The sequence below is a fragment of the Callorhinus ursinus genome, unplaced genomic scaffold (assembly GCF_003265705.2).
Source record: "Callorhinus ursinus isolate GAN/ISIS: 27379988/994484 unplaced genomic scaffold, GSC_fseal_2.0 scaffold20, whole genome shotgun sequence".
NCBI lineage: Eukaryota > Metazoa > Chordata > Mammalia > Carnivora > Otariidae > Callorhinus > Callorhinus ursinus.
This window is the reverse complement of record NW_027397082.1, coordinates 24,102,351-24,126,962: the sequence shown is the minus strand read 5'-3', so window position 1 is coordinate 24,126,962 and position 24,612 is coordinate 24,102,351. Positions and strand designations below refer to the sequence as shown.

At 41.9% G+C, this 24,612-nt stretch overlaps 1 protein-coding gene and 1 pseudogene across 5 annotated transcripts in view; both read right to left on the bottom strand.

Moving 5' to 3' along the window:
- The window catches only part of LOC112830847 (cytochrome P450 2C21), a 41,949-nt gene extending 18,468 nt beyond the window's left edge, over positions 1-23,481 (bottom strand). The window contains exons 1-5 of one of the 5 annotated variants that reach the window (XM_025881013.2): positions 22,724-23,481; positions 19,723-19,908; positions 5,488-5,650; positions 3,979-4,128; positions 1,086-1,246 (exon numbers count right to left, since the gene is read on the bottom strand). In XM_025881013.2, coding sequence (XP_025736798.1) covers positions 1,086-1,246; positions 3,979-4,128; positions 5,488-5,650; positions 19,723-19,788 — 540 coding nt within the window. In that variant the 5' untranslated portion in view covers positions 19,789-19,908; positions 22,724-23,481. Of the gene's footprint in view, positions 1-1,085; positions 1,247-3,978; positions 4,129-4,274; positions 4,454-5,487; positions 5,651-8,035; positions 8,241-19,722; positions 19,909-22,723 lie in introns of those variants that run through there. The other 4 variants (XR_012381705.1, XM_025881014.2, XM_073904419.1 and 1 more) reach the window with 4 other exon arrangements.
- Positions 12,050-13,132, bottom strand: LOC112830848 (succinate dehydrogenase cytochrome b560 subunit, mitochondrial pseudogene; annotated as a pseudogene).
- Positions 23,482-24,612: the final 1,131 nt, after the last annotated feature.

Genomic DNA, 24,612 nt, shown 5'->3' with positions numbered 1-24,612 from the left:
ATTGTAAGACATCAGTCTAGTAATAGAGCTAGAACGTAGTGTTCACCCCAGTTTACCTTCACATTTTTCTAGAGTGACCTAAAAAGTTTTTTTGTAATGAAGAAACTACATCAGAAAAGTTAAAGAAATGCCCACATTACTTAGCTTATTTAGGGATTTTTATACCCTCAGGAATATGCATATTGCCCTTTTACATCTGCCCAAGGCCAGTCCTAGAATTTACTGACTCTACTTTAGATAGCACCTCATGACTTAGTGCCCTTGATAGGCACTGAAGCAATTTTCAGGCCAGTAGTTTGTATCAAACTACAGAGAGAACAGAGAAATCTAGACTCTAGGTCTTGCTCATTCCTTGTCTTGGCTAGGATTTCTTTGTCTTTGGAAAATATGCTTAATATCTCTGGGTGATAGTTTCCTGTTCCAAAAAATGAGTAGACTCCTTGTTCTCTAGAGTCCTTTCCAGGTGGAACACATCATGACCTTATGGTCCACACATAATTTAAGTTCTTAATGATCATACAACATAGGTTTTCTGACAGTGTGCTATAGTAAAAAACACATTTTACATCATCACCCTCTTCATCTATGGATATAAAATGGTTTCTCAAAAAAATACCTTGCTATAATTGATGCACTATACCACATTTCTCCATTACTATATTTCATGGTTTTTAAAATAAGCTTTTAAAGATTTATTATAGAGAGAGGGACAGAGAGCGAGTGAGCACAGTGGGGAGGGGAAGAGGGAGAGGGTAAGAGAGAATCTCAAGCAGACTCCCTGCTGAGCAGGGACCCTGATGAGGGGCTCGATCCCCTCATCGGGCGGGGGGGGAGGGGATCATGACCTGAGCCGAAATCACCAGTCATATGAGTGGTGCATGAGCCATCCAGGCACCCCACTATATTTCATGTTCTAAACTTCATTTCAATACATTAAATTGATTTGATAACTCACTAATTGGTTGCAAATGATAGTTTGATAAACCTAACTGTAGCCACTTGGAAACAGGACAAAGGGATGAGGTAAGCATGAACAATAGATTAGTTAGAAAATTATTTCCCATTTCAGAGAAACTTGACCTTACCTGTATCCAGGAGCTGCTTGAAATTAGGAAGTTTTCATGAAAATATTCCAACAAGGTTAAGAATGTTTTATCATCATACTCAAAACGATTCTGGAAAATAATGGAGCAGATGACATTGCACGGAACACAGCCCAGAAGCAACGTAGGATCACAGGGAGATGCTAAAACAAGTTAAAAGTTAGAGCACAATTTTCATATAAATCTTAAGTTGACTGTTTTAAAATGATTGAGAAGGGTTGACTGCTGGGAGTCTTTTAGGCATAGGAAATCCCTGGACATGTCATCATCACTGTAAACTCCACATGCCTATAATTTATTGTTTCCCCAAATGAAGCTATCTAATCCAGTCCATTTATTAATTTCCCCCACGTATTCTATTTACATTATTCTCCAAATAAGAGCCACAAGATAATTCACAAGAAGGAGGTCATATAAAAATATCTTTTTTTAAAAGATTTTATTTATTTACTTGACACAGAGAGAGAAATAGTGAGAGAGAGAGAGAGAGAGAGAGCACAAGCAGGGGGAGCAGCAGCAGAGGGAGAGGGAGAAGCAGGCTCTCCGCTGAGCAGGGAGCCCGATGCGGGACTCGATCCCAGGACCCTGGGATCATGACCTGAGCCGAAGGCAGACACTTAATGACTGAGCCACCCAGGCGCCGCTATTTTTTTTTTTTTTAAGATTTTATTTATTTGAGAGAGAGAGAGGAGGAGGGTGAGGGGCAGAGAGAGAGGTACAAGCAGACTCCCTGCTGAGCAAGGAGCTCAACACAGGGCTCCATCCCAGGACCCTGGGATCATGACCTGAGCCAAAGGCAGAAGCTTAACCAACTGAGCCACCCAGGCACATTCGAGCTGCTTCTTTATCTGCTTAGGAACCAGTGCCCCACCCCCACCCTCCACAGAAAGGCTCATTTTGTGAGTCACAAACTTTTTACATCCAAATGGAGTGTGTGTGGTACAATCACTCTCAACATTGAAACCAAAGTTGGGGTGGGAGGTACATCTTGTCTCTGTGAGGTGACTGTTACATCACTATAACTCCAAAAGGAAAAAAATAACTTAGCAGGGATCAAAAAGTAGAAGTTATAAGGAAAAATGTTCTGCTCAACATGTAAAAGAACCTTTCAATAGTCAGAATTACCCAGTGGTGAAATGGGTTACCCAAGAGTCTGGGGCCCCATAGCTTGGTGGGATTAGGCAGAATCTGGGCGAGAGTAGGTCAGGAGCATCCAAATAGTGGAATACTGTAGTAGTCTGTTAATAATTTTTTTTTAAGATTTTATTTATTTATTTGACAGAGAGAGACACAGCGAGAGAGGGAACACCAGCAGGGGGAGTGGGAGAGGGGGAAGCAGGCTTCCCACGGAGCAGGGAGCCCAATGTGGGGCTCGATCCCAGGACCTGGAATCATGACCTGAGCCAAAGGCAGACGCTTAATGACTGAGCCACCCAGGCGCCCCAATAATGTTCTTGATGAACAAAAATTAAACACGTGAAAGTATGTAATATGTTAAATTGGAAGTTTACAAAACTATATACGTTTATATCCCTTCTTCTGCCAGGTCTCCCACCCATTCCTCTGTAATAATATACATCAAAAGTCCAAATGATATTCATTGACACTCTACTGTCACAACTTATTCCAAGGAAGAAACAAGAATCATGCAAGTATTTGTAATAATTACATTTTTTATATTAATAGCAGCAAAAGAAAAAAAGGTGAGGACAAGCTGTCTGGACAATACATAACATGGGTTAAAAAACACAACGGCAGGGGCACCTGGGTGGCTCAGGTGGTTAAGCATCCGACTCTTGGTTTCAGCTCAGGTCATGATCTCAGGGTCGTGAGATCGAGCCCTGCATCAGCCTCCGTGTTGAATGTGGAGTCTGCTTAAGATTCTCTCTCTCCCTCTGCCTCTCCCCACCACTCTCTCTAAAATATATATATATGTGTGTATATATATATGAAACACAATGGAAATTCACCATATATAAAACAGCATTATTTAGTTGTAAAATATTTAAATATTGAGGTTCAAAAAACCACATATATCTGATGATCCTGATCTTACGCCTTTCCTGCCAAGTCTCCTTCCCACTCCCTTTCTCTTCCACCTCCCCTCCCAGTCCTGCCTGTGCATACACACAAATACACAGAGCCAACTCGTGCTACTGAAGCGCCCTCCATTCACACCCATACTCCTCCAGGTGAGCCATAATGCAGCCCTAAGCACTGAGAAGGGTTTGGTGTGAATCCTACCACTGAAGCACCAGTGCTCCGCCCCCCCCCCGGCCCCAGTTTTACTAATATGAGATTGACAGCACTGTGTAAGTTTAAAGTGCCCAGCATAATGACTTGACATACATTTATACTGAAATGTTTGTAGTGTTCTCAAGAAGTTACTAGGGACATTACTTCATTTTTCAAGGTATTATGGCCAAAACTACTAGTTCATTACCAAAATCCATGTTCTCCCCATTTTCCTCTGCATGCAGATAACCACATTTCCCAGTGCCCCTTAGAGTTGGTGTGGCCCTGCGACTGAGTTAGAGCCCATGGAATATGAAAGAAGTTTGGTGTGCCATTGACATACCTGGCCTACTGAAAACACAGTTTGCTCTTTTCTTTGTTCTTTGCTCCTTCTGCTACCATGCAAAGAGATGAATTATGAGTGGCACAGGAAGCCACGTGTTGAAGAAAGACATCAGGGTTCCTATCAACCTAGAGCCTGAGAAGGCTGTTATGCCAACCACTTCACCTCTTATTACTGTCATGTGAGCAAAAAAGCAACTTCTATTGTGCTTGAGCCATCAGATCTCGCTGTAGCCTATCTGAAATAGCATTTGGTCCTCCCAAACTAGTACTGTTAAATACATAAAGAAATACACACCATTGGTTTTTTTTAACGCTTCCACCAGACATAAGGCTTCCTCTTGAATTCTGTCTTCAATAGTCTTCTTTCCCACCCCCATATTCCGCAGAATCGTGAGGGAAAAACTTCGGGTTAGCTTCCATTTTTCTCCACTGCTGAAAATAATTCCTATCAGAAAGACAAAGAGAGAGAGAGAGAATGACCTCCGTTACAATGAGAGTCTTTATCTCAGAAAATAATAATCACACTTAAGCAGGGATGTAAATAGAGTGGTGTCAGCCACAGGAATTTCCAATGAGTCCTGCTTCACCCACCTCCTGTTAACCCAGCCTCGTATCTGTCAAGACTCTGGGTTTGACATATTACCCAACTCTTCTTCATCTGTTAGCTCCTTCAAACCTCAGGATAACTCTGTGAACCAAGTGTTTTGGTCCCCATTTTACTGATGATCATGGAGGCAAAATGCTTGCTCTGTGATCACACTGGTAATGAATCATGGTGAGTCCAAGTGTAGGTGACATTTTCAGGGCTGGTTTTTGTACATTGTGAATGAACTGTAGGGGAGGCAACAAACAGAGTCGATTCTCAAGAGAAGGAGAGAGTACTTGTGCACTGGAAAGAAGTTCCTGAAAATCTACTCCTCCTCATTTTCCCATTTCCCCTGTTTGTTAAATCTTTTCCATGAAATATGGTCTTAACACCAAGGAAGTTCAATCAGACTTCCGGAGCCAGGACAAGATCAGGAGAAAAAGTAATTCTCAGGAAACTTGTCCATAAAGATTTTAAAGACCGATGTAGAGGAGGAAGTGGCCCCATTCAGGCCTTATCTCTTTTTGCAGAAACCCAGTGACCCACCAGAGTACTGGACAGCTTAAGGCCAGCTCCAAAACAAAAGGAAGACAGTTTAAGTACTTTAGTTTCAAAAGCTTTTTCTAGGATCACTTGCAATCCATATGTACTCATCATGCATTTGTCCATAATTATCTTCTCGGAGCATATTTGTGCTTTATGCTTTGTATTCCATTGGATTCAAATATTTCTTGTACTTTTTTTTAGAAGGGTAAAAGATTGAAGACAAGGCTGGAAATATTTCAAACCTATGTTGGCTCCATGCACACTATGGGACTTCCCTAAAATAGTCTCTTGGCAACCATGACTCAGACCAGAAAGCAGAATGTTTGGTGACTAGGATAACTGAGTCATTTTCCTCCCTTCTCTCTTCTCTCAGTCTCTTATTATCTTAACTGAAACGAACATTATCTTAACTGGCCATAATTTAAAGTGAACACAAATTCATAGAATGTTAACAGATGATTTGCTTTCATTGCATCTAGTGTTTCACGGAGACACTGTGTGTCCCCTTCATTATCTACAATATGGATTAATGATCCTTTATAGAAAAATGTTGGAATTATGCTGTTTTCTCTAAATAAATTTCTCTAAATACTAACAATTTCTCTGTCCCTTAGCCTGTTTGGAGTCTTTGCAGCTTACACACCCACATACATTCTCCAAATTGAGGCATACCTACTCCCCGGGTGATCCAGTCCACCACTGGGAAACAGCTTCTGTCAGAAAACTCCTCACTCCGATCAATCAGAGCTTCCTTTATCGCTTCATAGCCATATAACACCACAGTGGGCTTCATGCCAAGATACACAGTGAACACAGGGCCGTAACGCTCTGCTAGCTGGGAAAGGAATAGGAGGTACAAGAGTAGAATTTCAAAACTACGAATGTAGATAAGTGAGGTAAATAGTTTTAATCTTACCAAAGAGACATTTTAATATTCACACACCCAGTATAAAAGATTTCAACTTCTAGAGCTGGTAATTTAATAAATGACATTAAGTAGTAATTATCATTACATTGTTAGTAACATTGCTACTATTATCATCATCAACAGTTTATCATTTATTCAGTTCCTACTATGTGACAGGGAGTGTATTATGGATTTCATTCATATTATTTTATTAACTTTTATCTGCCAAACCTATAATTGCACCAAATTTTTCCTTCCTTCCTATAGTTACAATAAATGATATGTTTCTCATCCTGTTTAAAGGATGTTCCTTCTCTTGCCCCCTGTGTAGATTCTCACAATCATCCCTCATTATCCACCCCCCACATCTTTTTAGCACCCGAGATCTCGAGATTTTAGTAATACACAGGAACCTGGCGATGTAGTCACTGACATTTCCCAGCTTCCCTGTGTGGCCATGTGGCTAAGCTCGCAAGAACTGCTGTTGACAAAAATGATGTGTGCAAATCCTACATGACTGCATAAATGGTAAATGCATGCCCTCCATCCCTGCCCCTACCCAAGGACTGAAATGACAGCTGGACATAGCCCCACTGTGTCCCTGCATATGAGAACAATAGCCTAGGCACCCAGGATGATAAACTACAAGACTGAGAAAACCTGGTTCTCTGGATGACCTCAGGGAAGACAGGCAGCCCAATAGCACTCACCTCTATATCATTCTGTAAGACAGAAATAAGCTCCTCTCTTCTTTAAGCCATTGTGTTATTGGGATCTTTCTGTGATGGCCAATTACTTGGTATTCTAAATGATGTAGGACATACACACTTTCAACTTATCCAAGGTTTCAGTCCTCCTGCTACCTTACAATTCACTCTCCATAAAGCAACCAGAGTGATATTTTCACAAGGCAAATGCTAACATGAGAGTCCTTTTTAAGCACATTAATGGCATCACATTGCTCTTAGGCAAAAGATCAATATATTTTTTCTTAACTAGGCTCCAAGCCCAGCATGGAGCCCAACACAGGGCTTGAACTCACAACCTGAGATCAAGACCTGAGCTGAGATCAAAAGTCGGATGTTTAAACAACTGAGCTACCCAGGCACCCCTAAAAACCGATATTCTTAAAAGCCTTGAAAGACCTGCATGCTCTGGCCCCTACTTACTTCTCCAATCTCATCCCACACCATGTTTTTATTTACTCTCTGGTCTGTAAGCAAATTGGTCCTTTCAGAGACACCACAAGTAATTCTCCTCCAGACTGAAACAGCCTGGAACAAACTTATATCTGTATTTTGTGTGCTTAATGCTTGATCATTCTTTAGATCTCAGCTCCAGCCGCACTTCCTCGGAGAACCCTTTGTTGACTGTTCCTCCCATCCCTGCTCCTCCAAGCTGCATGTCCTCTTGCTACTGTGCCCGTTACATGGTTTGTAATCATACACTCATTTGCATGATTACTTTACAAATACATGCCCTGCCCTCTAGACTATAAATTCCATAATGCTCGGGTCTTTTTTTTTTTCATTCACCATTGAAAAGCCCCAGCATCTAACAGAGTGCCTAATACAAAGTAGGCATTCAGTAACTTGATCAATATATGATATACTCAAGGACCATGTGCAAAATACAATTATTATTCACATTTTAAAGAAATGGAAGTTAAGGCTCAGAGAGATTTTTTAAATTTGCCCAATGCTGTGAGTTTACAAGTGGACGAGCTGGGGTGCTGACAAAACCTCTTTGAATCCATAGCCCAAAACACAGAAAGGAGCTTCCAGAGGCTGTGTTCTGGTCACCAGCTCTCTCAGGGAAGACGGATTTCAGACAATTCCTTCAAGATTTAGAGAGCTATTGCTATTTAAATAGCTAGAAATAGAGTAGTTATTCACTCACTCAGCGAGCAAATATAATAGAAACTGAAAAGTATGGAATCTTGAGTTATTTCCTAGACTTAAAACCATGTTAGCTTTTAGGAGACTTTTAATATTGTGACGCTGTAAGTCATTAGAACTTTTATGTTTTTTTTTTAATTGAAAGCAGTTTCATTGACATTAGGGTTTAGCAAAGAAAAATTACTAAAAAGGAAACCTGGTCACAATATGGACAGAGAATTCCTTCTTTTGGCAATCTCAACAATCATGTCATGGATCTCATTCCCTGCTGGCAGCCTTCCAGCTTAAAGTCATGGCTGGGTATCCAAGGGACCCTTCCCGTTCAAACCACTTCCTTAAAACATGGCATCTGGGACCATATTTTATTTAGATATAGGGCTGTAACTGCAAACAACTGGAAGGAAAGTAATCATACTTGCCTTGCTTAGGGATTTGTTGATGTTCTTAGTATTTATCTGTAGAACATTTCCAATGATTGGGAGAGGAGTGGGGCCGGGCGGCAGCTTCCCTTTGGCACGGTTACAGTTCCACAGAAAGAAAGGAATCAAACAAGAAAGACCTATCACCAGAACTATGAAGAGATCCATTGCTGTGCTTTCTCTAAATGCAGCTGAAAGCTTGGAATCCAAGAACTTTATAAATACTAATGCAAGCTGATCATCAAACATAAACTGTTTTGAACTTTTGGATAAATAATTGTTTTATCTTCAGTGGACTCTGACCCACTGATAAAGATTAAAATAAAACCAGTCACCTCAGTATTGATAAATATCTAGGTTTTCAGTGGCAATCCCAACTAAAAAAATAACACTTCTTCAGAGATGGTCATATTTTAATCGTAAAATTGAAAGCCATCAGATTTTCAAAGAGCTGGAATTCATGATCTCGACCACTGATGAAAGAGAATATCTCATGTCAAAATTTGTCATTATGTGAGCAGAAAAAAGAAGCACTCTGTCAGTGCCTTTTCCCAGAAAATCCACGAAAAGGCCAGAATTAAGAGAAAGAAAGGAGAAGGCAGGGTAAAAAAGGATATGGGGAGCTAGTCACCCCTGGAGCAGAGGAGAGATAACCCAAATCTCTCGACAAAGTCCTTTTCCATGTCAGGAGTTCTGACACAATTAACTGCCAAGAGGGATGCAGGATCAACAGACAGTAGATAGGAGCCAGGAATCTACCAAATCAAGGAGAGAAATCACTCAAACAGTAGAAAGTCCCTTGGCTGCATATCACCCATCCTTCCGCCTGCACATCCATTTCCAGTGAGGGTCCTATAACCAGAGCCTACATTGCTTGTTCTCAATATACTCAATATACTCCAGCTTCAATACTATGAATATTTGAAAGTGTCTAGGAACTCACAGATATGAACAAAATTTCAAGACTCAAAGATATTTGAAGGGGAATCCTTTTACACTGTTGGTGGGAATGCAGCTGGTCCAGCCACTCTGGAAAACAGTATGGAGGTTCCTCAAAAGTTGAAAATAAGGCTACCCTATGACCCAGCAATAGCACTACTGGGTATTTACCCCAAAGATACAAATGTAGCACCCCAATGTTTATAGCAGCAATGTCCACACTAGCCAAACTATGGAACGAGCCCAGATGTCCATCAACAGATGAATGTATAAAGAGGATGTGGTATATATACACAATGGAATACTACTCAGTCATCAGAAAAATGAAATCTTGTCACTTGGAATGATGTGGATGGAACTAGAGGATATTATGCTAAGCGAAGTAAGTCAATCAGAGAAAAGACAATTCTCATATGATCTCACTCATATGTGGAATTCAAGAAACAAACAGAGCATCATAGGGGAAGAGAGGAAAAATAAAACAAGACAAAGTCAGAGAGGGAGACAAACTGTAAGAGACTTTTTTTTTAAAGATTTTTATTTATTTATTTGAGAGAGAGAGAGAGAGTGAGTGAGAGAGAACCCAAGAGGGGGTAGGGTCAGAGGGAGAAGCAGACTCCCTGCTGAGCAGGGAGCCCGATGCGGCATGAGCCGAAGGCAGTCGCTTAACCAACTGAGCCACCCAGGTGCCCAAGAGACTCTTAATCATAGGAAACAAACTGAGGGTTGCTGGAGGGGAGGGAGGTGGGAGGATGGGGTAACTGGCAGATAGACATTAAGGAGGGCACTTAATGTAATGAGTACTGGGTATTATATATGACTGATGAATCACTGAGCTCTACCTCTGAAACCTATAATACATTACATGTTAATTGAATTTGAATTTTTTAAAAAATGGAGAAAAAGATATTTGAGGAAATCCAACAAGGCATAACATCACACTTAAAAATCAGAACACTAACCCCTGAAGAAGCTAACATCAAGAAAACAGAGAAAATGTTAAAATAAGTTTAACACTGGAGATATAAAAACTGTGCCTTCAGAGAGGTGTTAATATGGTGGAGCAGTAAAGGGACCCTAAGCTTGCCTCATCCCTCAAACACAGCTAGATCAACGTTAAATCATTTTCAACAACTATGAAATTGATCTGAGGATAAAGAAAACAATCTGCACCGTTGGAGGGAGAGAACATGGCAGATGCGAGGCTTATCGTACAACAAACAGATCAAAGCACCCTAGTTAAAAGTCCAAACACTCCTCACTGCCAGGAAGGGGGAACTCTGTAGAGAACTGACCGTTGGGAAAGTACAGCCAAAACCTGATAGCAGAGTGCACACGGCATACACTAGAAAGACTTCCTGAAACTCCAGGCCCTGGACAGTGTATGACCCTTTCTTAATATAGCATTACTCTCAGGAGCAGGAAACACAGTAAGTTTTCATAATACACAAAAGACAGAAACTTAGACATGATGACAAAACAGAGGAATTTTCCCCAAAAGAAAGATCAAGAAAAAAATCTCAGCCAGGGATTTGCTCAAAATAGATAGAAGCAATATATCTGAGCAAGAATTTAGAACAACAGTCCTAAAAATACTAGCTGGGCCTGAAAGAACAGAAGACACCAGAGAAACACTGGCTGTAGAGATAAAAGATGTAAAAACTAGTCAGGCCAAAATAAAAAATGCTATAACTGAGATGCAAAACTGACTAGATATAATCACAATAAGGATGGAAGAAGCAGAGGATCAAATAGGTGATAAAGACAGAAGATAAAGTTATGGAAAATAATGAAGCTGAAAAGAAGAGGGAAAAACTATGAGATCACAATACAGACTTAAGGAACTTAGGGATTCCACAGAGCACAATATCCATATCACAGGAATCCCAGAAGAAGAGTGGGCTAAGGGGCAAAAGGTTTATTTGAACAAATTACAGCTGAGAACTTCCCTAACCTGGGAAAGGAAGCAGGCATTCAAGTCCAAGAGGCACAGAGAACTACCCTCAAATTCAACAAAAATAGGTCAACACAGGGGCGCCTGGGTGGCTCAATCAGTTAAGCGTCTGCCTTTGGCTCAGTCATGATCCCGGGGTCCTGGGTTGGAGCACCACGTTGGGCTCCATGCTCAGTGGGGAGTCTGCTTCTCCCTCTCTCTCTGCTCCTCCCCCGCCCCAGCTTATGCTCTTTCTCAAATTAAAAAAAAAAAAAAATCTTTTTTTTTTAAAGATTTTATTTATTTATTTGAGAGAGAGAATGAGAGAGAGAGAGCACATGAGAGGAGGGAGGGTCAGAGGGAGAAGCAGACTCCCCACTGAGTAGGGAGCCCGATGCGGGACTCGATCCCGGGACTCCAGGATCATGACCTGAGCCGAAGGCAGTCGCTTAACCAAATGAGCCACCCAGGCACCCTAAAAAAAAAAAAAAATCTTAAAAAAAAAAACAACAGGTCAACATTGAGACATATCAGAGTGAAACTTGCAAAATACAAAGATAAAGAGAATTCTGAAGGCAGCTAGGGACAAAAGGTCCTTAACCTATAAGGGTAGTAGACACATAAGGTTAGCAGCAGATCTATCCATAGAAACTTGGGAAGGTCAGAAAAAAGTGGCATGATATATTCAATGTGCTAAATGGGGAAAATATGCAGTCAAGAATACTTTACCCAAAGAAGACGTGGGGTATACACACACACACACACACATATACACACACAGGAATATTATGCAGCCATCAAAAAATGAAGTCTTGCCATTTGCAACGGCGTGGAAGGAACTGGGGAGTATGATGCTAAGTGAAATAATTCAATCAGAGAAAGACAATTATCGTATGATCTCACTGTTATGTGGAATTATGCCCCCAACTTGAGAGCAACCAAATATATAAAACAATTATATAAAACAATATATAAAACAATTACTACCAATCTAAAGAAACTCATAGATAATAATACAATAATAGTAGAGGCCTTTAACACCCGCTTCACTGCAATGGGCCGATCATCTAAGCAGAAGATCAACAAGGAAACAAGGGCCATGAATGACACACTGGACCAGATGGACTTACCAGATATGTTCAGAGCATTTCATCCTAAAGCAGCAGAATACACATTCTTTTTGAGTGCACATGGAATATTCTCCAGAACAGATCACCCACTGGGTCACAAATCAGGCCTCAACCAGTACAAAAAGACTGAGGTCATACCATGCACACTTTTGGACCACAACCCTATGAAACTTGAAGTCAACCACAAGAAACAATTTGGGAGCCCCACTCCCAGTCCCCACAGCAGAGGCCACAGAGCCGGCATTGTTTCCACCGTCTCAGAAAGGAGCCAGAAGCTGGCTGTCTGCACAAATGAAGCCCCACTATGAAGAGAGAATGAAGGCTCCTATGCCCAGAGTAGGCTGCAAGCTTGGGGCAGGAAAAGGGAAGTTCTGAGTCATTCCATCTTTAGAAACAAAGGGGAAACTGGACCTTTTTCTATTGCTATGGTTCTATAAGGTCCTTTACTACTACTGAGCTCCAAGGGGATATGCAAACACAAATAATAAATAAATCAGGAGAACTCTACCCTGGCTGGAGAAGAGAGTAACAAACAGGAAGATAGGTCAGTGAATCATTTGTAGGAAGACAATGCTAGGAACTTCAGCTCTTCACATGGCTGCCAGCCCTACAGAGGGCAACACAGTAAGAACTAAGACAGCCACTCCAGACTGGTACAGCTGGGGAATCTTCAGGCCTTTCCCTAGGTCCCACATCAAGTGTCAGATTCCATTCCAGATACGATACCTGAGAGGGAAGACAAGCGCAAACTTGGCTGTGTAGATCAGTGATGGCCCCAGACACAGGGACTTCACACAGTCCGAATGAATCTCAAAGTTCCCAGGGACCAAGAGGGCTGACAAGCCAAAAAGAGACCCCTACACCCAAGGCCACACCAGTACCATGGTGGCAAAGAGACATCACTATGGGAAGAGACCAACTGTAGATAGTGATATGGGGAGACAGAGGATGGCTTAGACAGTATTCTTATTCCTGAACCTTTCCATCTCTTCTTTGGCTGTAGTTCCCAAAGGGATAGCATTTCTGACACAGAGCTGAGGCTTGAGGTGGGTACGGAAGCAATGATGGCCAACGTACCTCGACAAGAACATAGCCGTCCTGGGTTCCGGCCTGGGTGGCAGTAAAGCTTTTTGAGTCTATATAATTGATAATATCATAGCAAAGCTTAAAGAAATTAAGTTAGTTTTCATTTTAAAAAGGGGACTAAAATTCTAGATGTTTTCAACAAAATATGTATAGAATGAAGTGAGTTGTCAGCATTCTGAGAGTTGTGTCTTACTCTCACAGTCAAGTTATATGTGGATTTTTGGCTACACAGGGGTTGTCCCCCGCTTGCCCCTGCGTTGTTCAGGGGTCAAACTATATGACTTATGAACTCTACACTGGAAAGTATTTCAACTAAATTACATTCTACAAACATCTGTTGAGTAAATACAAGGTACCTTCCGATCTCACCATGACATTAAACAATTTGTTTAAATAGTTACTGAGTTGACAATTTCACAGTGGGTAAATACAAAGGGGAGTTCAGAAAAGTTTGTCCCTTTGTAATCTTTAGAACTCTCCCCCTCCTTCTCCCTCAGCACAGCATGAACCCCTGGGGTCACATGCTGACATGCTGCAGCTGCTTGTTGACCCAGATCAGGCCCTGTCTTGTCACCAGTCTACACCACCATGTACACCTGCACACCCCTGGCCTAACCCTCATCACCAACCTTCACTGCAGTGTGCCCACCTGCTAGGAGAGTGTGCAGCCCCAGGAGAGCACACCAACAGAAACAGAGTAGAATGGTCTTGGGGGAAGGGGAAATGAGGAGTTGCTATTCAGTGGGCAAAGAGTTTCTGTCGTGTAAGATGGAAAGTTCTAGAGATATTGTGCACCTAAAAATGTGAGGGGAAAGATCTCATATTAAGTGTTCTTACCACAAGATAGGAAGGAGGGAAGGAAGGAAGCAGGAGGGAGGGAGGGAGGAAGAAATTAGCCACAATCAAATGACCAGTTGCAGAAACAAGGGCTGTAGTTATCATGAACAACTACATTTTGTTATGAGCGTGTGTGTTTGTGATCTTTGTTACAGGGTATCAGTGAGAAGAGTAAATAAACATACCCAAGGACTTGACATCTTCTTTTGGCTAAAGGGTTAGTTCATTTTGTTTTTTGGGTTTTTTTTTTTAGTACGTACACACGATAGTTGTATCGTGTTAAATAGAAGTATGACTTTGTTATTTATTTGGAGATTAAGTATGATTTAAGGAGATGTGTATGGGTGCCAAGTTTATAAGGGGTGGACTGTAATGGTTAGTATTCTGTACCAACTTAGCTAGGCTATAGCACCCAGTTATTTAATCAAACACTAATCTAAATGTTGCTGTAAAGGTATTTTTGGAGATGTGGTTAACATTGACAATCAGCTGACTTTAGGTTGACACATTGATTCACTCTAGACACATAAATTCCCAATGAAGTAAATACTATAACAATTCATTACCCTTAACAGATGAAAACATGGGATTCCAGAGGCTAACTGATATGCCCAATAGTACATGGATAGTAAGCCCCAGAGTTGGAATCTGAACTGACATTACTAGCTCCAGGGTCTGAGCTCTTAACCACCACACTATGCTGCCTCTAACTGAAGTAGGTCTATGTGAACTGATGTGAAACAGTCTCCAAGTTATCCTAGTAACTCAAAAATTGAGGTGCACATCAGGAAGTACATTAGTGCTAACGTGTACGATCAAAAGTATCTAATTTAGTTTGATCATTATTCTCCCTGAGTTTTATGAAGGTGTGCTGCACTGTCTGTTGGTATCCAGGGAGGATTATACATTCTGAAAGCATTCTGACTCCAAACTCTTTGCAGATGATTGGATGTCTCTCTCTCTGGGAAATTTTAAGATTTAATCTAAGCAATCAAAAGTTTTATGATTGTTGTGCCTTAAGATAATTTTTTTTAAAGACTTCATTTATTTATTTGAGAGAGAGCACAAGAGGGAGGAGGGGGAGAGGGAGAAGCAGGCTTCCCGCTGAGGATGGAGCCTGACACGGGGCCTCGATCCCGGGACTCCAGGATCATGACCTGAGCCGAAGGCAGTCGCTTAACCAACTGAGCCACCCAGATGCCCCGAGATAATTTTTCTTTCATTGTGCTGTGAGCTTTGTAGATCCCTTCTACCTAGATATCAGTATATGGAAGTTTCTTCTCTGGGGATATTTGGTTTCTTTAGGAAAAAAAATCCTATGGTCTTCTGTTACCTGGCTGCTGGGTTACTGGGAGCAGAATGGAAGAGCTAAGGATCCCAGAAATCAATATGTGGACCATTGCCCAATGCCCAGATTTTCATCCTGGTACCTCATTCTGTCCTTACTATGCCAACTGTCCCAGGTCTGGGGTGTCTGAGGAGTTTTGGTTTCTCTAGAACAACAGGTTTCAACCTGGGGTGATTTTTATCCACCCCTACCCCAAAGGACCATTTGGCAGTGTCTTAAGACATTATTTGTTGACATTAACTTGGGGGGTGCTACTGGCATCTAGAGGGTAGAGGCTAGGAATCCTGTTAGACATACACAATGCACAAAACAGCTCCCCACTACAAATACTAGTCCAAAACACCAACAGCACCCAGAGAATCCCTATTCCAGAGAGTAAACTTCCTATATCCTATGGGAACAAACATCATGTGACTGCAAAGGACAGTGTAAAAACAGACGTGGCAACAGCTATGACTGCAGAATTTCAACACACTGTACTGTTTTTAGTTCCATCTATGCCTTGTCTTCTTTGAGAATTGGTACTTCCAAATCCTGAATCTCTGAAGGATTCTGTGTAAGTAATGTGACTTCCTTCTCACAGGTAAACCTCCTCTGCAGACATTTGGGTTGTAAATTCCTTCGCTCTCCTAAATTAGTTACTATTCCTCCATCTGCTTTTTTGCCTTTCACAAATAGATTGATATCTTTTTTTTTAAAGATTTTTATTATTTTTAAATAATCTCTACACCCAACATAGGGCTGGAACTCACAAACCCGAGATCAAGATCAATATCTGAGTAAATATTTTTATTTAAAAATTTTTTTCTGAGTAAGCTCTGTGGCCAACATGGGGCTTGAACTCATGACCCTGAGATCAAGAGTCACATGTTCCACTGACTGAGCCAGCCAGGTGCTCCTAGATTGAAATCTTTTATTGGCTAATCCTTCTAAGTCCTTTCTTTGAAAATTGGTACTTGTTTTCAAGTCCCTCAGAGTCACCTTAGTTTGGTTTTGGAAGCAGATACAGATGTGTGTATTAACCTCTCATACTTCACCGGCATTCCTTCAAAGATGAGCTTTTATAAAGAACTTACTTGTAGGGGCACCTGGGTAGCTCAGTCGTTAAGCGTCTGCCTTCAGCTCAGGTCATGATCCCAGGGTCCTGGGATCGAGTGCCACTTCAGGCTCCCTGCTCAGTGGGGAGCCTGCTTCTCCCTCTCCCACTCCCCCTGCTTGTGTTCCCTCTCTCGCTGTGCCTCTGTCAAATAAATAAATAAAATCTTTAAAAAAAATTTTCTAAGCAAGCTCTGTGCCCAACATGGAGCCTGAATTCACAACCCTAAGATCAAGAATCCCATGCTGTACCAACCAGGCATCCCCATCTATCTGAGTCAATTTTTTTTTAAGTAGGCTCCATGCCCAGCAGAGCCCAATGTGGGGCTTGAGCTCATCATCCTGAGATCAAGACTGAGATCAAGAGTGAGACACTTAACCAACTGAGCCATCCAGGCACCCTATCTGAGTCAATATTTTAATAACACACAAGTAAATTCCTTTTTTTAAAAAAAGATTTTATTTATTTGACAGAGAGCGAGACAGCGAGAGAGGGAACACAAGCAGGGGGAGTGGGAGAGGGAGAAGCAGGCTTCCCGGCTGAGCAGGGAGCCCGAAGTGGCACTCGATCCCAGGACCCTGGGATCATGACCTGAGCCGAAGGCAGATGCTTAACGACTGAGCCACCCAGGTGCCCCTACAAGTAAATTCTTTATAAAAGTTCATCTTTGAAGGAATGCCGGTGAAGTATGACAGGTTGATATACACATCTGTATCTGCTCCTTCCAACACCACACTAAGATGACTCTGAGGGACTTGAAAACAAGTACCAATTTTCAAAGAAAGGACTTTGGGGAGTGGCGGGCAGAGGGAGAAGCAGGCTCCTGCTGAGCAAGGAGCCCGATGCGGGACTCGATCCCAGGACCCTGGGATCATAACCCAAGATGAAGGCAAACGCTTAACCGACTGAGCCACCAAGGCATCCCAAGAATTTTGTTTTTAATTAAAGATTTTATTTATTTGAGAGAGAGAGCACAAGCTGGAGGGGAGAGGCAGAGGGAGAGGGAGAAGCAGACTCCCCACTAAGCAGGGAGCCTGATGCAGGGCTCGATCCCAGGACCCTGGGATCATGACTGAAGGCAGATGCTTAACCGACTGAGCCACCCAGGTGCCCCTGGATGCAATTATTTGACAAAATAACTGCCCAACACATGGCCCAACATAGAGAAATAATAGTACAAGTTCCCACTGGATTTATCCATCTGTTCAAGTACATCGGGAGATTCAGTGGTTCTTATACCTGGCCTATCAAAATTATGCTAGACTCAAAATAAAATAGTGTTTCCTAGAACCATGAAGTTATATTTAAATATAGTATTGGGAAGATGGCTACCAGTAACCCAGCTGCCAGAGGACTTGGAGCCTCCTAACCCTGGGAGTAATGAAGAGGCTTTACAGCGTCCATGACACCCTTCAAAATGTCTACAAAAAAGCAAGTGGTGAATATAAGTGAATTCTTCCCCGAAAGAACTATGGCCTCCAAAAGGTTAAGAATCATTCCTTAGGGGTAGAAAAAAGGGCAGATACTAGATGAAATTTGCTTCTTCCTACAGCTCCCTAAACCACATGCTTAACCACAAATCATCACTCCTCATCCAGACCACTTGAAACTGGTGGTTCAGACCAAATTCCACAGAAAATTATTTGAATGTCACTCCGTCTGATCTTCTGGACTCTACCCATTTAGGGTCCTAAGTCTTACCCACTAACCAATTTCTCCATTCCACCCAGTGTTATAGACAGTAGTTGGTTAAAGCAATTGTAATTTCAGAGGAAGAAATGTCCTTTTGTTCTCTGAGAGTACCACTTTTCCAAATGTTCTAGAATCTTCCCTCTTCCCTTTCACTGGAAATGTCACACCTACACTTATGTCTTTATGCCTTTATTTCCTTCCCATGCAATTCTGCCACTTCACCCAACCACCATTTAAATCTGTCACCCAGATCTTTTCCCACTTCTGTTTAACTTCTCAGAACATCTCCCATCACTGAAATTTCTCCCACCATCATCTCCTTCCTTCTAAACTGCTCTCTTCAATTAGGACTCACCGGCAAATCCTCTTAACCCATCCAAAGGCTGCCCAGGTGTCCACCTTCCTAACTAAATCTGACCTATTCCTTCTTTTTAATGTTTTTTTGTCTCCTTTGGCTTCTATGGACCTGCCGAACTGATTATATTCCTAGATCCATGAGAACACAGAAAGGGAGACAATCTTCATGTAATTTTGACTCCTCTATCATCAAACTCCTCTACATTTCCATGGCTGTAATGATTATCCAGACTCTCAGATGCTAGGTCTAGAAATTAGAGCTCTCCAGCAGGGAACCAAACACTCCAGGGAACTCCAGTATAATTTCCCGCAAATATCACCTGCAATCACATCCTTGTTCTTGCTCAAATTTCCATCTAATCAAATGAAACATTTCTAATTCAGTATTCAGATCACTCCATAAATACCAAACTCCAATTCCATATCAGTCATAAGCCCAATTTTATTTTTTTAAGATTTTATTTATTTATTTGAGAGAGAGAGAGCACAAGAGGGGAAGAGAGGGAGAAACAGGCTCCCCGCCAAGCAGGGAGCCAGTCAAGGGGCTCGATCCCAGGACCTTGGGATTATGACCTGAGCCAAAGGCAGACGCTTAACCAACTGAGCCACCCAGGCGCCCCTAAAGCCTAATTTTACTAAACTATTTAAAGCCCTCTGCTCCCTCTAGGCCAGTCTCCTTGCCAATCCACTTGTCCAGAGTGGGCATGCCTTCACCCCATCTGAAATTCCCTTCCCCATCCTTCATAGCCTATGTATGCCAGCACTTAAATTTTTTTAAAGTTTATTTATTTATTTGGGGGGAAGGAGGGGCAGAGGGAGAGGGAAAGAGAATCCCAAGCAGACTCTGAGCTGAGCACAGAGCCTGACATGGGGCTCGATCTCATGACCCTGAGATCATGACCTGAGTCAAAACCAACAGTCCGATGCTTAACCAACTGCGCCACCCAGACACCCCTCCGCCATCACTTCTTTTAAGTACAGTGAGATTGCACTATGTTCAATCATCAATTACAGCTTCACCTGAGAGCATGGTATTTTGTATGTGCTGCTCTTTAAAAACTGCAATTATTTCATCCAAGATGGAAGAATATGTATATTCTGCCTTTCTTCAGTTACACCTTTACCACATACCAAACAGGGACCATATGTTTTATCACTCTCTACCCTTACAAGACTGAAAGTCCCCCATGATGCGTAGTGTAGGTCCCTGCACACAGTACCTGCTGCTGCAAGTGCTTTTCAAGTAGTAGTATTTGCCCACTCACCTCAATGCCACCAGAAAGAACAAAATGATGCACCTCATGGCCCAATTCACACTTTTCCCGCTCCATTTTGACCAGAGAGAGTCAAAGAAGTTCCAGTGATTGTTAGTGTTCATGAATTCTTAGTATTCCTTTACTCTCTCCAAAACAAAAACTATTTAAATCAGCAGTATTGAAAGTATGGCTTTCCTAGACAGAATGGGTAGGAAAGGAGAAAGTATGGTAAGCTTAATAGGGGAAGCCTCATCTATCTAATTAAAAACAACCAGAACAAACTTGTTGAGCACATTTATACCTATGTCAAGTCCTGCATGAGGCTTTGGGATCATAAAGATAAGTATTACATGGTCCCTACATTGGAGGTGAAACTTCTACTACACATATAAAATAATTCTCTATACTGAACTCAGAAAGAGATGGAGAGAAAAACCTGACTATAATTAGAGACAGCAATCATTCCTTACACTCATATTATCATTTTGGTGTTTATAATCAATTCACAATTGATTTTTTAAAACTATATAAAATTATATATTGAAAATATGCCTCAATAAAAGTGGCTATATAAAAAAGATTTTCAGACATTCCAAAATGAAGTAAATTCATCACAGCACCCACACTGATTATGACTAAAATGAACTGTTCACGCTGAAGGAAAATGCTCCCAGATGGAAGCATGGATCTGTAGGAAGGAATGAAGACCACTGGAAAGGGTCATGTGTGGGAATTACTTACATAAAATTGTTTAGAATATCATAGACTAGTTTTTAAATCTCCTTTAAAGACTATTGTTGGGCTTAAACATAGGTAGAAATAAAATATATGATAACAATATAAAAGATGGGAGGCAGGAAACAGAAGTAAGCTACCGTAAGGTTTCTACACCATGCTTGATATAGTACAATATTACTTAAACATGGATCACATTAAGTTGATGCTGTAAATTATAAACCACTAAAAAACAACAACAGAAAAAATAGAGCTAATACATAATTAAGATCAAATGGAACCATAAAAAATAAACAATTGATCCAAAAGAATGCAGGTTATTTTTTTTTTAAGATTTTACTTACTTACTTACTTACTTATTTATTTATGAGAGATACAGAAAGAGAATGCACACAAGCAGGGTGAGTGGCAGAGGGAGAGGGAGAAGCAGGCTCCCCACCGAGCAGGGAGCTCCACGTGGGGCTCAATCCCAGGACCCTGAGATCATGACCCGAGCTGAAGGCAGAATCTTCAACCAACTGAGCCACCCAGGTGCCCCTAGGATGCAGGCTGAACAAGAAAACAACAAAAATGACTCTGAGAAAACCAGTAGCAGGATGCCATTTACCCAATGACATCAAAAATTAAATGAAATAAAAATGGTCAAAACCCAAAAGCAGAGATTGTCAGACTGAGTGAAAAAGCAAGACTCAAACAAGGGTTTTCTTCAGAAAACCAACTCTAAATATAAAGACACAGAAAAATTAAAAGGATGTAATATTCAAACACTGATCAAAGAAAGCTGGGCTGGCTATTTTAATGTCAAAGTAGATTTCGGAACAGGGAATACTACCAGAGATAAAGATGTTCATTTCATAATCACAAAGGAGTTACACCTCATTACAAAATAAAAGAGTCTTAAATGTATAAACACCTAAAACAGAGCTTTAAAAGATGTAAAACAAAACTGACAGAACTGAAAGAACAAGACAAATTCATGATTACAGCTAGAGATTTCAAGTGTCCACTCTCAGTAAATGATTGAACAAGCAGACAGAAAATCAGACAGAAGACTTGAGCCTAATTACTTTGAACCTATTGACCAACTTGACCTAACTAATTTAGTCTCCTAAACAGCAGAATACACATTCTCTTAAAGTACATATAAGTACGTTCACCAGTACAGACCACGATCTGGGCTACAAAAGAAACTGACAGTTGGTCACTTGAAAAGGATTTAATTCTAATTCAAGTGGAATTGAATTAGATATCAGTAACAGAAAGATAGCTGGAAAACCACCAAATATTTAGATATTAAGCACAATGCTCCTGAATATTCCAGAGGTCAGAGAAGAAATCACAGGAGAAACTGAAACACTATTTTGAAATGAATGAAAATGAAAACACAGCGTATCAAACTTGTGGCATGTGGCCAAAGGAGTGTTTACAGGGAAATATATGCCACTAAATGCTTGTATTAGAAAAGAAAAAAGTCTCAAACCAATGACCTAAATGTCCACCTCAAAATAACTAGAAAAAGATCAAACTAACCCAAGGCAAAGAGAAAGAAGGAAATAATAAAGATGACTACAGAAGTCAAACAGAAGCCAGAAAGAAGACTAATCCATAGGATAGGACACAAGTGACAATGCAGGGTCCCCACATCAGGAGGAGTGAGTGAGTTGGCTAAAGTTCTCACAGCGAGGAGTGGTGGAACTGGTTGCCCTGAGTAAAAAACCTCAGTTCCTTTCAGAGTGGGATGAACCCAGGGGAGTGGAAGTCTGGCTGAGGCAGGTCTCTCCTCATCAGAGTCCCCAGGCATTCAGATCCTTCTCAGGAGGGACGACTCTCCCATGGCAGACAGGTATAGTGGGGAGAAGAGGGGACAGCAGTAAAAACAGGATTCCAATGTGCCCAACACACTGGAGCACAAAAATAACACGGCATCTCCTCAGCCGTAAGATGAAGCCCAGAGCCTGGATTCATTCTGCTGGTGGCTCGTTGTGCTTCAGTCTCTCTACTGCCCTTGGCCTTTGCCTATCTGCACCACCAATTACAGCAGGAAGGGGATGGATGGGCTCAAATCAAATCAAGGGCGTGCTGAGGGACAAACCAACAAAGGCCCACCACAAGATAATTTACCCAGCTCTCAGCTATATGGTACACACATGACAGGAAGCAGCTAGATCTGCGCTCCTGTAACACAGACCAAGGCAAGAAGGCATAGATTATTTTATTTATCAGAGTTTAATGGCCCACACTGTACTCTTTCCTCCCACTGCTGGGCTCTGCTCACCTGTGTTTCAGCGAGGAGTGACCACACGCCAGGCCTTGAACAGTAGCCTCTGACCACGAGCAGACCAGTCGCCTTTCTCCTCAGACTCCAGGATCTCCTGCAGAAGCTGGAATGAGGTAGACTACTTTTTCTTTAAACTCCTGTTGCTCCCGTAGCTCTCATACACATCAGATTCTTGGCCTGTGCCAAGGTTGCCAAGAGGGTAATGCTTTAATCTGTGAAGAGTGTATGGAAAGTCACCATGTGTCAGAAGTTAGAAACAATTCACCATGCATCTCCCTTCAGAGAACATTCAACACAAATCTCAGGATATATACATGTAATCACGATGGAGGAAACCCTCTCTTAATTCAACAGATGTTTCTGCCAAGGTTTTGAGGCATATTTACCACCAAAACTGGCTGTTGCTTCAATGCAGTGTGTGTGTTTGGCTGAATAGTTTCAGCAATTCAAGTCCTTGTTGGCTTAATCCCACTGGACAGAGACACTCTAATTCTTTTCAAATTGATTCAACGACATGGCATCAGGAGAATATTTAGAGGGAGGAGGGCAGTCAGCCCCAACCTAACCACTGCAACAAATCCCCTCATGCTCTCAGTCCTTGGCCACAGGCGTTCTTTTTTTTTTATATATAGTTTTTTTTATTATGTTAGTCACCATACATTACATCATTAGTTTTTGATGTAGTGATCCATGATTCATTGTTTTCGTACAACACCCAGTGCTCCATGCAGTACGTGCCCTCTTTAATACCCATCACCAGGCTAACCCATCCCCCCTCCCCCCTCCCCTCTAGAACCCTCAGTTTGTTGCTCAGAGTCCATGGTCTCTCATGGTTCGTCTCTCCCTCGGATTCCCCCCCCTCCATTTTTCCCTTCCTTCTCCTAATGTCCTCTGTGCTATTCTTTATGTTCCACAAATAAGTGAAACCATGTGATAATTCTTTCTCTGCTTGACTTATTTCACTTAGCATAATCTCCTCCAGTCCCATCCATGTTGATGCAAATGTTGGGTATTCATCCTTTCTGATGGCTGAGTAATATTCCATTGTACATATGGACCACATCTTCTTTATCCATTCATCTGCTGAAGGGCATGTCGGCTCTTTCCACAGTTTGGCTATTGTGGACATTGCTGCTCGAACACTGGGGTGCCTATGGCCCTTCTTTTCACTACATCTGTGTCTTTGGAGTAAATACCCAGTCTTGCAATTGCTCGGTCATAGGGTAGCTCCATTTTTAACTTTTTGAGGAACCTCCACACTGTTTTCCAAAGTGACTGCACCCACAGGCATTCTTCCAGAGCAGAAACCACAATGTTCCCTGTAAATTCCAGTGCATGCTCGTTCATGACCCTATACGTTCTAATTCTCATTCGCACCAAGTCCCTGGTTCCCCACCTATGAAATCGCCTGTTAGTAGGGTTTCTGATGCTCGCAGAGCAATACAATAAATGCATTTTATAATCTGTAAAGTGCCATCAATGTAAGGGACCATCACACCCGATATACTTTCTAGATGCTACTCTTTCCTTGAGAGCAGAGCTCTTGGAGGTGGACGAGGGGGGCAGGTGAAGGAGCCAACCTTCAGCTCATGCCCAAGGGACTGGGGATACCAGACCACACCTGCCACACTTTCTCCTCCCATTCTGAGCTCCCAGCTTAGGACAATGGGGCTGGCAGAGTTGAGAGGTCTCCTGCTCTAGGGGCCCATTACTGGGGGAGAAGCTCTTTGTTGTCTGGTCAAGGAAGGAGACAGGAGGGCAGCCTACGTCGGTCTGCTCTACGTTAAAAATCTCTCTCAAACCCAGTGACTGCCCCGCTCCCGCCTCCACTGCCCTGTACCAGCCTTTCCATTTCTTACCTGGGCCAGGGCAGCAGTCCTACCTGG